This window comes from Suillus subalutaceus (genome assembly GCF_016647625.1).
Source record: "Suillus subalutaceus strain FC151 chromosome Unknown DFJ58scaffold_4, whole genome shotgun sequence".
In the NCBI taxonomy this organism is placed as follows: domain Eukaryota; kingdom Fungi; phylum Basidiomycota; class Agaricomycetes; order Boletales; family Suillaceae; genus Suillus; species Suillus subalutaceus.
Genome location: NW_024540253.1, coordinates 781,892 through 794,120, shown reverse-complemented (window position 1 = coordinate 794,120; position 12,229 = coordinate 781,892). Strand labels below are relative to the sequence as shown.

Genomic DNA, 12,229 nt, shown 5'->3' with positions numbered 1-12,229 from the left:
AATGTTGTTGGCAGGTTTCAAGCCAGCACCCTCCAGAGCAAGAGGGACAGATTTCTAATCTGTTGAGGTAAATCGTAGCGCCTGTTGTAGAGGCTCGTGCCCCTACAGCCACATATGGCCTATATCACGGCTTGTGTCACCAAGCCATTACCAGTCTCATCTCATCACTGCACAACATCATTCCTAGCCATTCCCTATAGAGTGCCCCGCTTTCCCGCGCTAGCCGCAAGGCGCGCACTACTTTCCCGCACCAGCCGCAGTGTTCCCGCGCGTGCGCCTCCAGCGCTTTCTCGCGCTTAAGCGCTCTGCGTCGCCCATCATCCAGGAGCATCCATCCACTGTCCATCCAGCCCACAGGTACACATTAGTTTGCTATTTTTACTATTTCATGTACCTTTCATTATTACCTACATTGTATGGCACCATTTCTCATGGCCCAGTAGCTATTACATAGCACTTTACCTCACTCTGGTTCACTTTGTGTTGAGCTGAGGAGGCATTACTTACACTCTTCTACTACCTTCTACCACCCATCTAGTACCACTGAGCACCAGTATAGAGCCGCACTTTAGAGCAACAATCATTATCCCACTTCAAATAGACTTCATCCTGCACTGAGAGCCGCTTCCCCAGCACTTTGCGCACTCTGGCGCTTTCCCGTGCTTAGGCACTCCCTTAGGCGCTCATTCAGCGTGCTTTGGATCATTTCTCTGCTGCCATCTGCTTCCCCAGGTCAAACGATTCACATCACACCTCAACCAACACTTAGAGAGAGTATAGCCCTATCTCCCACCCAGAGCTTAGAGCATTTATATTTCTTTCATTTGCTCTGCATTGCACCTTAGCAGAGTTGTTGTACCCTCATCATATGCGCCAGTTCCCAACTCTGCCAGCTTTTACCAGAGCTGACAGCCTGAATATCAGACTCAGGCTCATTCTACCTTCATTGATGTCAAACGATGTGTCTTCTTGTAACACAATCTTTCATTAGCCACATGTTTCTATATCACTGCTGCAATGCCCATGAAATATATCAATTCCACTGACACACTCTCAATTCTCCGTTTGTCAACTGTTGTCATGAAATGTGAAGTAAGACATGCCAAGCTATTCACCGCCGCGTCTTGTCACTGAAGTCATCGTCCTTCATAGTCCTGCCCCACCTGCAATTATTTAGTGATACTATTCGCATTGGGAGTTCCTGTCAGTCCTCTTCCTTGAGGCTCGAGCTGGGGACTGCGTGGGAAAGGACTGCATGGGAAATTCCCACAGGTCCATTTGCAGAGAATGGCACATTTGCTGCAAACAGAACCCTCCCCCACTACTGTGGGAGTCGGGAGACAAAGAACTTGTATGGAGGAGACAAGTCAAAAACATCCAAGCTGAAACCAATCAACAAGACGTTGACAAGGTTGAAACACATCAGTTGATGCTGGTACTGCTGGCAAAACTCCCTGCCAGCTCTACCAGGTATCCTGAGCTAACATAAGGCTGACATAATCTTATACCCACAGAAATTTTGGTAGAGAAAATTTTATTTGCTGCAGACAGAACCCTCCCCCACTAACCATGGGAGTCAGGAACTACCACTTACTTGGCTATGGATTGTTAAAACTTACCTTCGAGTAACCCAGAAAACATTGTTGTTAACAGGTTTTGAACCTGTGCAACAGGGGGACAGATTTCAGATCTGTTCAGGTACAGCAACCATTTTGGTTTCACTCTAACTAGTTAATATTGTGTTAAAGGATTTACCAATGAGTGAACATTGAAGGTGTGCTCACGAAAAAAAAAAAACTGTTGTTCGCAGGTTTCCAGCCTGCACCACACGAGGAACGGATTTCTAATCTGTTGTTGTAACCGCTTGACTAAGACTGATAAAGATGGACCTTCAAGTGAAGAAATTGCTCTTGTTGACAAGTTTCGAACCTGCACCATGCAAGAAAGAGTTAGACAGATTACAACGAAATTTAGTCTTCAGAATCGAGCGTTTGACGTCGCAAAAGATGAATCGATGGCAAGAAATGATGACTGTTGACAAAAGACAAAACATAAAACGCAATCACGTCACTGTGAAAGTCATAAAACAAGAGAAAATGATCTACATCTCAATTACACCACCAACACCGACAATCCGGTTCAGAGACACACCCCTTAGCAGAGTTGCTCTACGGGTCGGGGATTTAAGTTTAAGTGTTCAAATAAACCGTCTTGCGCGGTCGAGACTTAGAAAGGATAAAGCTCAACCATTTCCACCACCGTCCGCACCCACTCCCCGCACAGCTGCTTTGCGACTCTTGCCTTTGCGCACACGGTTGTGTGCACGTGTCAAATGAGTACCTTGATCCTGCGGAGGTACGAAACCAAGGAGGCTCTTTCGACTTGCATCGGGGGAACGTTGGCTGTCAGGAGACTGGATATCTGAAAAGACATTGGGTAGTACTGCTTCTTGGGGAACAGTATATTGTTGCGTGTTAGTATCTGCATATGTGATGGGCATAGGTGCCTCATATGCGGTGATCTCTAGCTCCCGGCAGTAGTATTGAACTGCTGCGTGGAATGCGGTCCTGCGCGTATTCCGGAGGCCCCAGTCTCTGCAGGAAATCATCAACAAAACACAATCAACCCACATACTCCGCAACTTACTGCCACGTTCTGAAAAACATGATCAGCTTCTGTGCTTCTTTCCTATATGAAAAACAAACATACGAGTTGTGCGAGATACCAATAGTACACTCCAGATAGCGCTGGTAACTTATGTTTTGCAATACAACTGACGTGGTCGGCTGGAACCACCTGTTCTCCTCAGTGGAAAGCCACGTATTCAGCTTTTCCTCAAGCGCATCTAGCTTTGCTTGTGGCGTACGCCAAGCAACTTGGATGGTACAAGACTCCGCCATTTTCTGCCAGGGTAATCAGTACAACACATTCAGAGGTGCAAGAGGCCCGTACATCGCTACGGCGGACGTTCGTACTGTAGGCATTGTCAGATATCATGTGGTGCATAACAAATGCTTGGATGCGTACATGAACTTCGTGAATAGCTGACTGTTGAAGTAATATGTTTCAGTACCATCTGATCGAGCAAATACCGTCTGATAAAGAAAGCATCAGGAGGACTGTACATCCATTCCAGGTAAATGCGCATACCGCAAACAAATTCATCTTCTTAACAACTAGATTCTCGTCTGAAAACGAAAATGTCATTAGCAACACCCAGCCCACGATTCAGGGGCTCACTATCGATGAAGCATCGATCACCAGTATCAAAGGGACTGTAAACGAGAGGGTCATCCTGATACTCAAGCGCATACAACCATGTGACTCACTGAGTTACAAATAAGAACATGATTGCATCAAAGACATTGCTCGCAGAGTTCTTGAATACGAAGCTGGCTGCGAGACCGAGGGAATATACGCTCGTCAAGGACTGCGTCACATTGACACCAAAAATGCTCAACGAGATGAAGAATAAGATGATGAGAGCGACGAGTAGCAAAATTTGATCGAGAGTCTTGAGTGCAGCGCTAACATCATGCATACTGCGCCACAGGAAGCGACGTTCCTTGTACACGCGAAGTAGCGAAGACTTGATCTCAGACCGCGATACGTCACCGTTGTTGTCCTTATCGAAAACCCGGAAAGCATCTTTGGCTTCATCCTGTGTAGCGAATGCGGGGTAGAAGTCTTCGGGAACGAGGTAAGTATGTCGGCGATCTCTGAAAGTCCTGTATATCGCCCTGGCAAGACGCTGACGTCCAAGTTAGTTTTAGCGTACATATAACGCAGTTTCAAATGCTCCTACCTTTGCTTCGTGTGTTGAGCTCACACTAGAGACCAGCGCATCAAGCTCGTCAGTAGCACCTTTGACATTCCGGGCATCGTGCAGTACAGCAGTTTTGAACGCCTTTGCTGCTTGAACGACAATGGTGTGATCTTCGGTGTATGGGTCAACAGAACGCTGGTTGGAAGGGGTAGGAGGATATTTGTGAGTCGTATGCTTTTCGACTGGGGAGTGAGCAGCTGGCGTTGCGGCGATGGAAGCAAATTGTTCTGGCGTAGTAGTCGAGGACTCGAGATCTCCTGAGGTCGACTTGCGTTGCCTTTGTTTCCCTTTATCCTTTTTCTTCTTCAGCTTTGCTCTGTCCTCCATATCCGCTTCGTCACCTTCACTTGGTGCGGAGCTCTCAGAGCGCAATCTGCTACTGAGAATATTGTAATGTTCTTTGTCGCTGAACGGATTGAGCCCAGTAAAGGTCGCAAACATCGGATGGGAGCTATGGGACTTGTGACGGGCCGATGATTTGGGCTTGTAGTTGCGAAGCGTTTCTATCACTTGGAGGGCTTTCTTAACTTCGTCCAGACGTTCCTTATACGCAGTCCTATGGAATGCAAACGCTGGGAGCAATGAGACTTGTGATTTTGACACGAATCAGATGACCTCACCAATAGCATGGGAGAGCATCCTTTGAATGCATATCACCAGGGTAAAGAAGAACAGGAATTCAATTACTTGGGCGACCTGGTGTTTCAATGAGCTTCAGAACATGAAGAGTGACAGAATAGTGCTCACACGGTCCGTGTAGCGAGCATAATTCTGGGCATTAGATGAGTCATTCAACTTGAAGATATTCTGGAACAGAATGTTCCAGCTGAGCCAGGCGCTCGCGGCATAGAATAAAGGTTTGATGGTATCCTTGATTGAGGCATACAACTCGAGCTTTGTTCTAACGGTCTCTGAGACATGGCCCCATGTGACTGCAATCGCCACACGTATGATGACAGGTACAATGTCGATGATCATTGCGAGACCCCAAGAAATGACGACATTGGCTGCTGCCCAGAAGAGCCAAGCCTCGATATTGATGTCGACAAAATGCCTGTAGTCCGTTGGGTGTGGCTTGTACCAGAAGAAATGGACAAGGAGTGCGGGAGTTATCAAGACTGCCGCAAGGAAGGTGGACCCGATGAGTGAAGAGAAAAGTAGAGTAACTAGCCTATAATGTTCGTGTTGGTCGGAGAAGGTATACGTCTTCGGCAAACATACCTAATAATGCCCCAGCCGCGAGGTTTGATTTGTACACCCATTTTCTTCTCGAACTTGGCTTCCTCATTGTTGAGATCCTCGTCACCGCTCCAATCGAATTCGTCTTCCTCATCTTCGTCGTCCGAGGATTGACGTGAGTCTGATTTGGGAAATCCGAGGTAACTTCCAGTAGCGGGTGGTGAAATTACATCCTCATGATAGTGGACAGATGGCTTCTGAGTCCCTGTCTGCGTAATGCTGGTGTGAGATGGATTCGAGTCCCCGCTTTCCTGTCTGCTGCTTTGTGGTGACCTGTAAACATTTTTTTCGTAGTTGCTCATCAAATTGACCTGGGAACGGTATGCAACTGAATCTTGTGATGGATAACGGTCTAGCACCAGCTGGGAGGTGCTTGAACCAGCTTGGAAAAGAGACGAAGGTGTGGAGTTCACAAAATGGTCCTCTTCGCTGGTGTCGTCAGAGACGAACAACGGATCGTGAGGCGCAAATGAAGGGGGAGGACGGAGTCTGTCTTTCATCGTGCTCCATGTATCAGCAGCTTTACGTCACAGGGCAGTCTGAATCGGCTGCAATTACCGACAGATATAATGCTTTCCTAGCTGCACACTGATACTGGAATCAGTTAACAAGCTTGCTCGACCAGGGACTCTGGGAGAAACAGGTGAGCGCGATGTGATGGCGATTACAAGTGCTTATTTGGTCAGGCTAGCTGGATATGGAGCAGATATTAATATGGGCGTCTTTCAGTAAAGCGAACAGAATCAACAATGACCTCGCGCTTGTGGAGCTATAGAATCTGCAAGATGGCCGTAAGATGGAAAGGACTCCAGAGCGGATCGTTCTTTTGCGATGATCGCTGATTTAGATTTCTGTTGTTATGCCCAGTTGCCACGTGAAAAATCAAATCGGCATATACTATGTCTCTGTCTGCCTCAGGGGCTTCAAGCTAGGTAATCACTGCTATATCGTTCGTTTCTCAACTTCATCATACACCTTCCTCTCCAACAAATATGTCCGCACCTACAGAACTTCCTGCAGATCCAGAGTCTATGAAGAAGCTTGAAAAGGAATTCTCGACGGAGACCAAATCTGAGGAAAAGAAATTGCAGTCAGCCTTCAAAGACGTGTACAAGCACGAGAAATCAGAAGCCAAGGCTTCCAAGGTAAGGCATTTATTCCTGGATTCTATCCACTCCTGAGATTTTTTAGTCCGTAGAAAAAGCAGAGAAAGCCGTCAGGAAGCTGGAAAAGCTGGAGCTGCAGACCGTTAATTCCCTCCATACCATCACCCGCAAACATGATATAGCTGTTGCAGACCTTCACAATGCGCAGGCGGGCCTTCATGTATGTAGCCTTTGTCCACCCTCTTCTCGACGCTTAAATATTCTAGACTCAGCAACAGCAGCTAGAGAAACACAAACATGACCTTTCGACTGCGCGAACACACGTCGACCAGGTCACCAAGGATAAGAATGATCATGATGTAGGTGTGCTATATTCGGAACATGCGCCAATATCTTAATATTTGCAGCGTGAACGTCACGATAAACTAAGTCAGCTGCACTCAAGCCCGCCGACCCAGACCGGTGGTCCGAGCGCGGGCACGTCCGAGTCAGGTGCCTCCACTGGCTCAAGTCAGGAAAATATGTAAGACAGGACTGCCGCGCTCTGTTACATAGCGTGACCACACTCATATTAATTGACGATTTATATCAATCTCAATCCCTGTATTTCTATGGCATTATTTTTACACTGTAATTGTATTTTTTTTCATCCCAGGCTAATATGTAAAACGGACATCACCAAACCGTAAAGGCCATTGAGAGCTGACATAAGCATGAATGTGTTCGTTGCATTTTCAGTGTCGACTGCAGTAATCACGCATACGAGCGACGACGACGACGACGACGACAAGCTGTCCATCGGCGACCACGACGGTGACGACGGCAGCTTCAGGATTCTGTAATGAATAAAAATCCTTTTATACCGCAACCGACATACAACCCGCCGCAACCACCACTACCTCCAGGACCCCCGCCTGCTGCACCTCCAGATTATTCCGCTTATTGGGTAGCGGCAGCCCAGCAGCAGCAGCAACAACAGCAACAACAACAGGCGACTCCAGCTTACACTCCAGCATGGTCCGCTCCTCAGCAGCCTCCAAGACCTCCCCCTGAACAAAGTGCTTTGTATGCAAATTACGGTTATGGTGGTCAAGGCATGCATTGGCAGCAGAGACATCATCCTCAACAACAGTATCAACCGCCGCCGCCTGTGATCCAACCGCCGCCACCTCCACCTCAACAGCAGTACAATCCGTATCAACCCTCCGTTGGCTATCAGCAACCGTATGTTCCTCAGCCCCAACAGTCAATCGTAGCCCAGCCGCAGCCAGCGTATCCGCATGTGACACAAACGATGGCACCTCCGCAACCGTATTTTCCTCAACAGCAGCCCCAACCCCAACAGCAGCCCCGACATAACCATGGTCTTCATCACACCCCACCTCAACATCTTCCCCCTGCCAAACGCCAACGGTTTGATGGCCCGAATCAACATCACGGTCAGAACCGACAACTTGGACCGCCCCCTCCTCAACCTCAGTTTCAACCCCCTCCTGCACCGCCGGGGAGTGTCGGAATCTATCCCCAAAACCAAGGTCAGGGTCAAGGGCAACCTGGCGCCAATCAGATGCCCCTAGGTGGAAACAGAGGTGGAATGGGCGGAAGAGGAGGCAATATGAACTCTGGCAGAGGCAGAGGTGCAGTCATGGGTGGAAACCGGGGAGGATTGACCGGACAACGTGGCGGCAGAGGCGGCAGCATATTCGTGAACAATGGCAGCGGACGAGGTGGCGCCGCTGCTCAACAAAATCCTCTGCGTGGACACGGATCGAGAGGAGGCTTTAACAAGGACTTTCACAATCGCAGAGGTGGGTCGTTCAACGCCGGACATCAGCATCACCAAAACAATGCTGCGTTCCGTGGACGAGGTCAAGGACATACTTCAGGTCGTGCAGGCCGCCAGGATGGCAGTACAAATTTTGGAAACCGTGATGCATCGCAATTTGCAAGCAGCGGTAAGAAGGACGAAAATCGGCGCACGCTCACTGACTTTAAAATTGTGGGCCTCGAGATGCCTGAACTTGGATGGACGTGGGGAGTGCTACCATCTCCTATCAAAGCTGAAGAAAAAGAGGTTGCTGCTTCTCTTTTGGAATCCTCACAAGAGCAAGTTAAGGATGAAGACATGCATACTGGTGCCCCAAAATCAGAACCCGCACCAACAGCAGACGTGGCAGATACGAAGCCGGATGCTTCTTACCAGGAGCAGTCGTCCTCGTTGACGTCGCCTCCACCCTCTCGCATCCGCATTTATTTTCACACTCCTGTTTCTCCCGATGACTCGCATCCCATTCCGCATAATGCTTCGTATACTGCACCTCCAGACACGCGCAAAGGCAAGCGCAAGAAGCTTGAGGATGATGATGGCGATGCAGAGGAAGGTCGAGAAAGACCGCCGCCTCCTCGCAGCAGCCAGATGGACGATAATATCAGTGTTGACTTGGATGGGGTGGGTCGTGGAAGCGCAGCGCCCAGCGTGGCAGAAACTGCTAGTGAAGGTGATTGGCTCATGGCCGCTATCGCTGAGGATGAAGGCGACGTAGGCGCCGATGTCGATGTCGATGTCGATGTCGATGCGGCTACTACTGTTGATGATATGGATGAAGAGGAGAGCCATGCTGCAAGTGTTCCCCATTTCGTTCCTGCTACGAATACTTTCATCAATGGGAATGGTGAGTTGAACCCTCCTCATTTTTCGCTTTGGGTGGATGCTTTCGAGCTTGGGGGGAGCGTCCATTCGTGGCTCAAGGCTGTACAAACTAACGTATATCTTAAAGGCTCCCATAGTACTGACATGGACGGAATTGCCTCTTCAGGAGGTGTTCATGAGCAGCCTGATGGCTCACATGCTGGGGACAATCATGATGCTGTCCCGAATGCTGAAGGAATCAAGCCGTCAGCGTCCTCAGATGTCGCTGCTGTTGACCTTGGTGTAAACCATGGTAGTGCTGTCGCTACACAGCCGAACGTGGACATTTTGGTTTCTGCACCTGAAGAGGGTGGTGATGGTTCGCCAGCCACCCAGCCTGTTGATGATGAAAATGTTGATAAGCTCTTTGATGCATCAGCTGCTCTAGCTGATTCTTCTCATGCTATTTATTTGAGCTCTTCCTTTGACACAAGTTCTTCTACTGGTCATGGCTCTCCTCCTGTTGTTCAGTCTGATATGCCTCATAGCGAGAAACAGTCTGCTGATCATGCTGGGTACCTTGATACGCAGGTATCCGACACTCAGGCTTCCGGCGCGAAGCCCCTTCAAACAGAGGCGTCACTCGCGTCAACAATTCTCGACGAGGATGTGGGTGCAGAAGAGCTAGTTGTCTTGGAGCTTACCGGCGAAATTCCGGTCGAGCACGAAGAAGTTACTATGCATGCCAAAGGTGCCAACGAATCTGCGGATCAAGAGCACCTTCCTGAGCCCCCTGCCTCTCCTACTTCGAATACATTGTTGTCCACCTCTTCCGGTTCAACATATGGCGAGCCATCGCACCCTCCAGCGAGTACGGCAGTCTCGAAAGGTGGCCCAGTGCCATCTGCAAACCGCTTGTCAATATCGTATGCTGCCGGCAGTAGGCGTTTGGTCGTGGACGCAGAAGTGGTCGAACACTTGAAGGTTTACCGATCTGAGGGTCGAATCGAAGTCCACATATCCCTCGATAAAGGTAGCGACGATGGCCTCAAGGGCGTTTTGGTAAGATTATCTGTTTGTCCGCTCTTATCTTCTCTAACACTATTAATAGATCGAGGGACTTTCTGATGCGACAAAATCATATTCTCCTTTACCAACGCTATCTGAAGCGTCCAGCACTGATGAGACTCTACCCTCCTTCTCAAAGACTACACTACCTTCAAAGATCACTTTAATGGTCCATCTTGATACTGAGCGTCCATTGTCGGAACCTAAGTGGGTTAAGTCGGGCGATGTCCAGGAGTGGCTGAAGAGCATGTTTGGAAGAATGTTCTGGGTAGCAGGGGATGCTGCTGATGGGTGGGAAAAAAAAATCGCAGTTGTAGATCCTGACCCAGTTCGTTTTCACTATCTTGACAGGAGTCTCGATCCTGACTATTTTGTCTCTAAGGCTCCGACGATCTGGACAGTGCTGGATGGGTGGGCAGCCAACTCCCCTGTCGGTGTTCCCACAGAACGACAGCGCTTCGTGAAGACGCATTTAACTGAGGTAGATAACATGATGGAGATTCTTCTCAGACTGGTCAGAGGCGAGCGAGCCACCCCCTTTTCCCAATCTACGCCTGCGATATCAGCCCCGAGCGTGTCGGGGCCACTTTTGGCCGCTCTCTCACAGTCCTCGTCGCACGGTGCCCAGCAGACGCACGTATCGTTAGCGGTACTAGCGTTATTCCACTTGTCAGTGGACTTTGCGCGGAAGGCTTCTGGTGATAAGGGAAAGGCAGAAGCAGAGGAGAAGATGAGTGAGATAATTCGATGTCTGCCGTCCCACCTATTATACAAGAGTCTTGACGGAATGTTCAAGGAATGGAGAGCGGACAAGAAGGGAAGTCGTTGATAGTGAATAGATATAACCCTTTGCGCTTTCTTCATTTTGTTACTTACATAGGTCTAGGTACATTTATATTTTGTCACGACTCAGCCGTGTGACACCCCACGGCTCGGCTTGAATCATTGCCAACATGAGGACTTTACGGCAGGGTTTCCTGCAGGTTGTTCTCTCCCTCCTTCTACTCTTCGTCTGACACCATGGACGACTTGCATGAAGCCGAATTCTCGTGGTATGTTGTCTCCAAGTTGATGAGCGCTTGTGCTCACCTTCTACTCTCAGGCCCTATAGTGAGGCTTCGGATGTGATCTTAACTGGCTCATTCGACCACGTAAGTGGCTTCCCTGCCTACCCAAAGTCCGCCGCAGGCTCAGTTTCGTTACTTTCGTATCCTGGTAGTGGTCCTGCACTATGCATCTGCCCAAGGGCACATCTGGTTTCGTAGGCAATGTCAGGGTTCCTTGGAATGAGAAAGTTCCATATAAGTTCATTGTGGACGGAAAATGGGTCACCCGCGATGACCGCCCAACAGAGTTAGATGGTGCCGGGAACCTTAATAATGTTCTTATCGCGCCCTCTAAACCCACGCCTATAATGGAACACCCATCAACCACTGCTCCCCAAGGTCCCACCGACTCCATGACTTCAGCCACCACATTACCTGAAGAGTTGTTGCTTTCTAGCGAGACCTCCCCGCAGAAAGCATTGGAAGCGGATCAACAAGGTGGAATCACTGAATCTGATTCCACTAATGCCACAAGCGCTGTTGATGATGTAGGCGTTTCTGACAAGGAAGTGGTATCAATCCACCTTCCCGACATTATCGTCGAAACAGCTGAACCTCCCGCATTGAGCGGTGAGGTTGACACTTTCCATACAATTGTGGACACTGCAACGAACGCGGCATCGCACGTTTCAGAAGAAGTTGCTAGTGCACTAGAATATGTTTCCTCAGGCATCAGTTACATGTTTTCGAACACGCCCCGTGATTCGACGGACAACGTCAACGCTCTGGTAACCGCAACAGCACAGAATTTGTTTTCAACGCTGACCTCCATTCCTTTCATTACGCAGAGTACAACCGAACAACCATCGGTCATTGAGCCGATCGTTGCCGAGGCACCAGCAGAGAGCGTTCAGGGAGCTCCTTCCCCTGACGTCACTGAGGTCGCGCCGCAAATCGCGCCCGTCGTCCCTATCCTTATCTTACCTGTCAACGATCACATGTTGAATGAATCTGCGTCACCAAATCGGGAAATTGATGCAAGTGATCCTATGCCCCTCGATTCATTGGATGCAACAATTTCTGTTCTCGAGCCGTCGACGCATTCCCTTATACCTTTGTCCAAACCAGCACCTTTTGTCACAGAGGAAGTTCAAGCTGGAGAGCAGGATAGCAAACCTACGGAGGGAGAGAATTCGGAAGCACAGGCAGCCGAAGAGAAAAATGGAGAATTACTTGTGGAAGCAGTCGCGACGCCCCCTTCAGACGAAGCGGTCACTTCCACAATATCTGAGATTGACGTCAATCCAGACCCCAC

At 49.2% G+C, this 12,229-nt stretch overlaps 4 protein-coding genes across 4 annotated transcripts; 3 read left to right on the top strand and 1 right to left on the bottom strand.

Moving 5' to 3' along the window:
- Positions 1-2,242: 2,242 nt before the first annotated feature.
- Positions 2,243-5,565, bottom strand: DFJ58DRAFT_721786 (Mechanosensitive ion channel-domain-containing protein; the record flags this gene model as incomplete). Its single annotated transcript, XM_041384832.1, has 12 exons — positions 2,243-2,594; positions 2,647-2,655; positions 2,710-2,903; positions 2,953-2,974; positions 3,028-3,095; positions 3,151-3,188; positions 3,241-3,275; positions 3,330-3,751; positions 3,806-4,398; positions 4,447-4,522; positions 4,574-4,997; positions 5,048-5,565. The coding sequence occupies 12 exons, from the start codon at positions 5,563-5,565 to the stop codon at positions 2,243-2,245; spliced, it is 2,751 nt and encodes a 916-aa protein (XP_041250425.1).
- Positions 5,566-6,008: 443 nt separating this feature from the next.
- Positions 6,009-6,826, top strand: DFJ58DRAFT_324427 (uncharacterized protein). Its single transcript, XM_041379855.1, has 4 exons — positions 6,009-6,210; positions 6,257-6,391; positions 6,438-6,530; positions 6,579-6,826. The coding sequence occupies exons 1-4, from the start codon at positions 6,058-6,060 to the stop codon at positions 6,696-6,698; spliced, it is 501 nt and encodes a 166-aa protein (XP_041250424.1). The 5' UTR covers positions 6,009-6,057; the 3' UTR covers positions 6,699-6,826.
- A 359-nt stretch (positions 6,827-7,185) lies between these two features.
- Positions 7,186-10,789, top strand: DFJ58DRAFT_758796 (uncharacterized protein). The gene is made up of 4 exons (XM_041388310.1): positions 7,186-8,843; positions 8,949-9,862; positions 9,912-10,196; positions 10,251-10,789. Exons 1-4 carry the CDS (start codon positions 7,268-7,270, stop codon positions 10,695-10,697), a joined length of 3,222 nt encoding a protein of 1,073 aa, XP_041250423.1. The 5' UTR covers positions 7,186-7,267; the 3' UTR covers positions 10,698-10,789.
- Positions 10,790-10,888: 99 nt separating this feature from the next.
- DFJ58DRAFT_620339 (carbohydrate-binding module family 48 protein) lies at positions 10,889-11,273 on the top strand (the record flags this gene model as incomplete). The annotated part of the gene is made up of 3 exons (XM_041381027.1): positions 10,889-10,920; positions 10,971-11,019; positions 11,088-11,273. Coding segments are annotated over 3 exons (267 nt in total), but the record flags the coding sequence as incomplete, so codon positions are not given.
- Between the last annotated feature and the right edge of the window lie 956 nt (positions 11,274-12,229).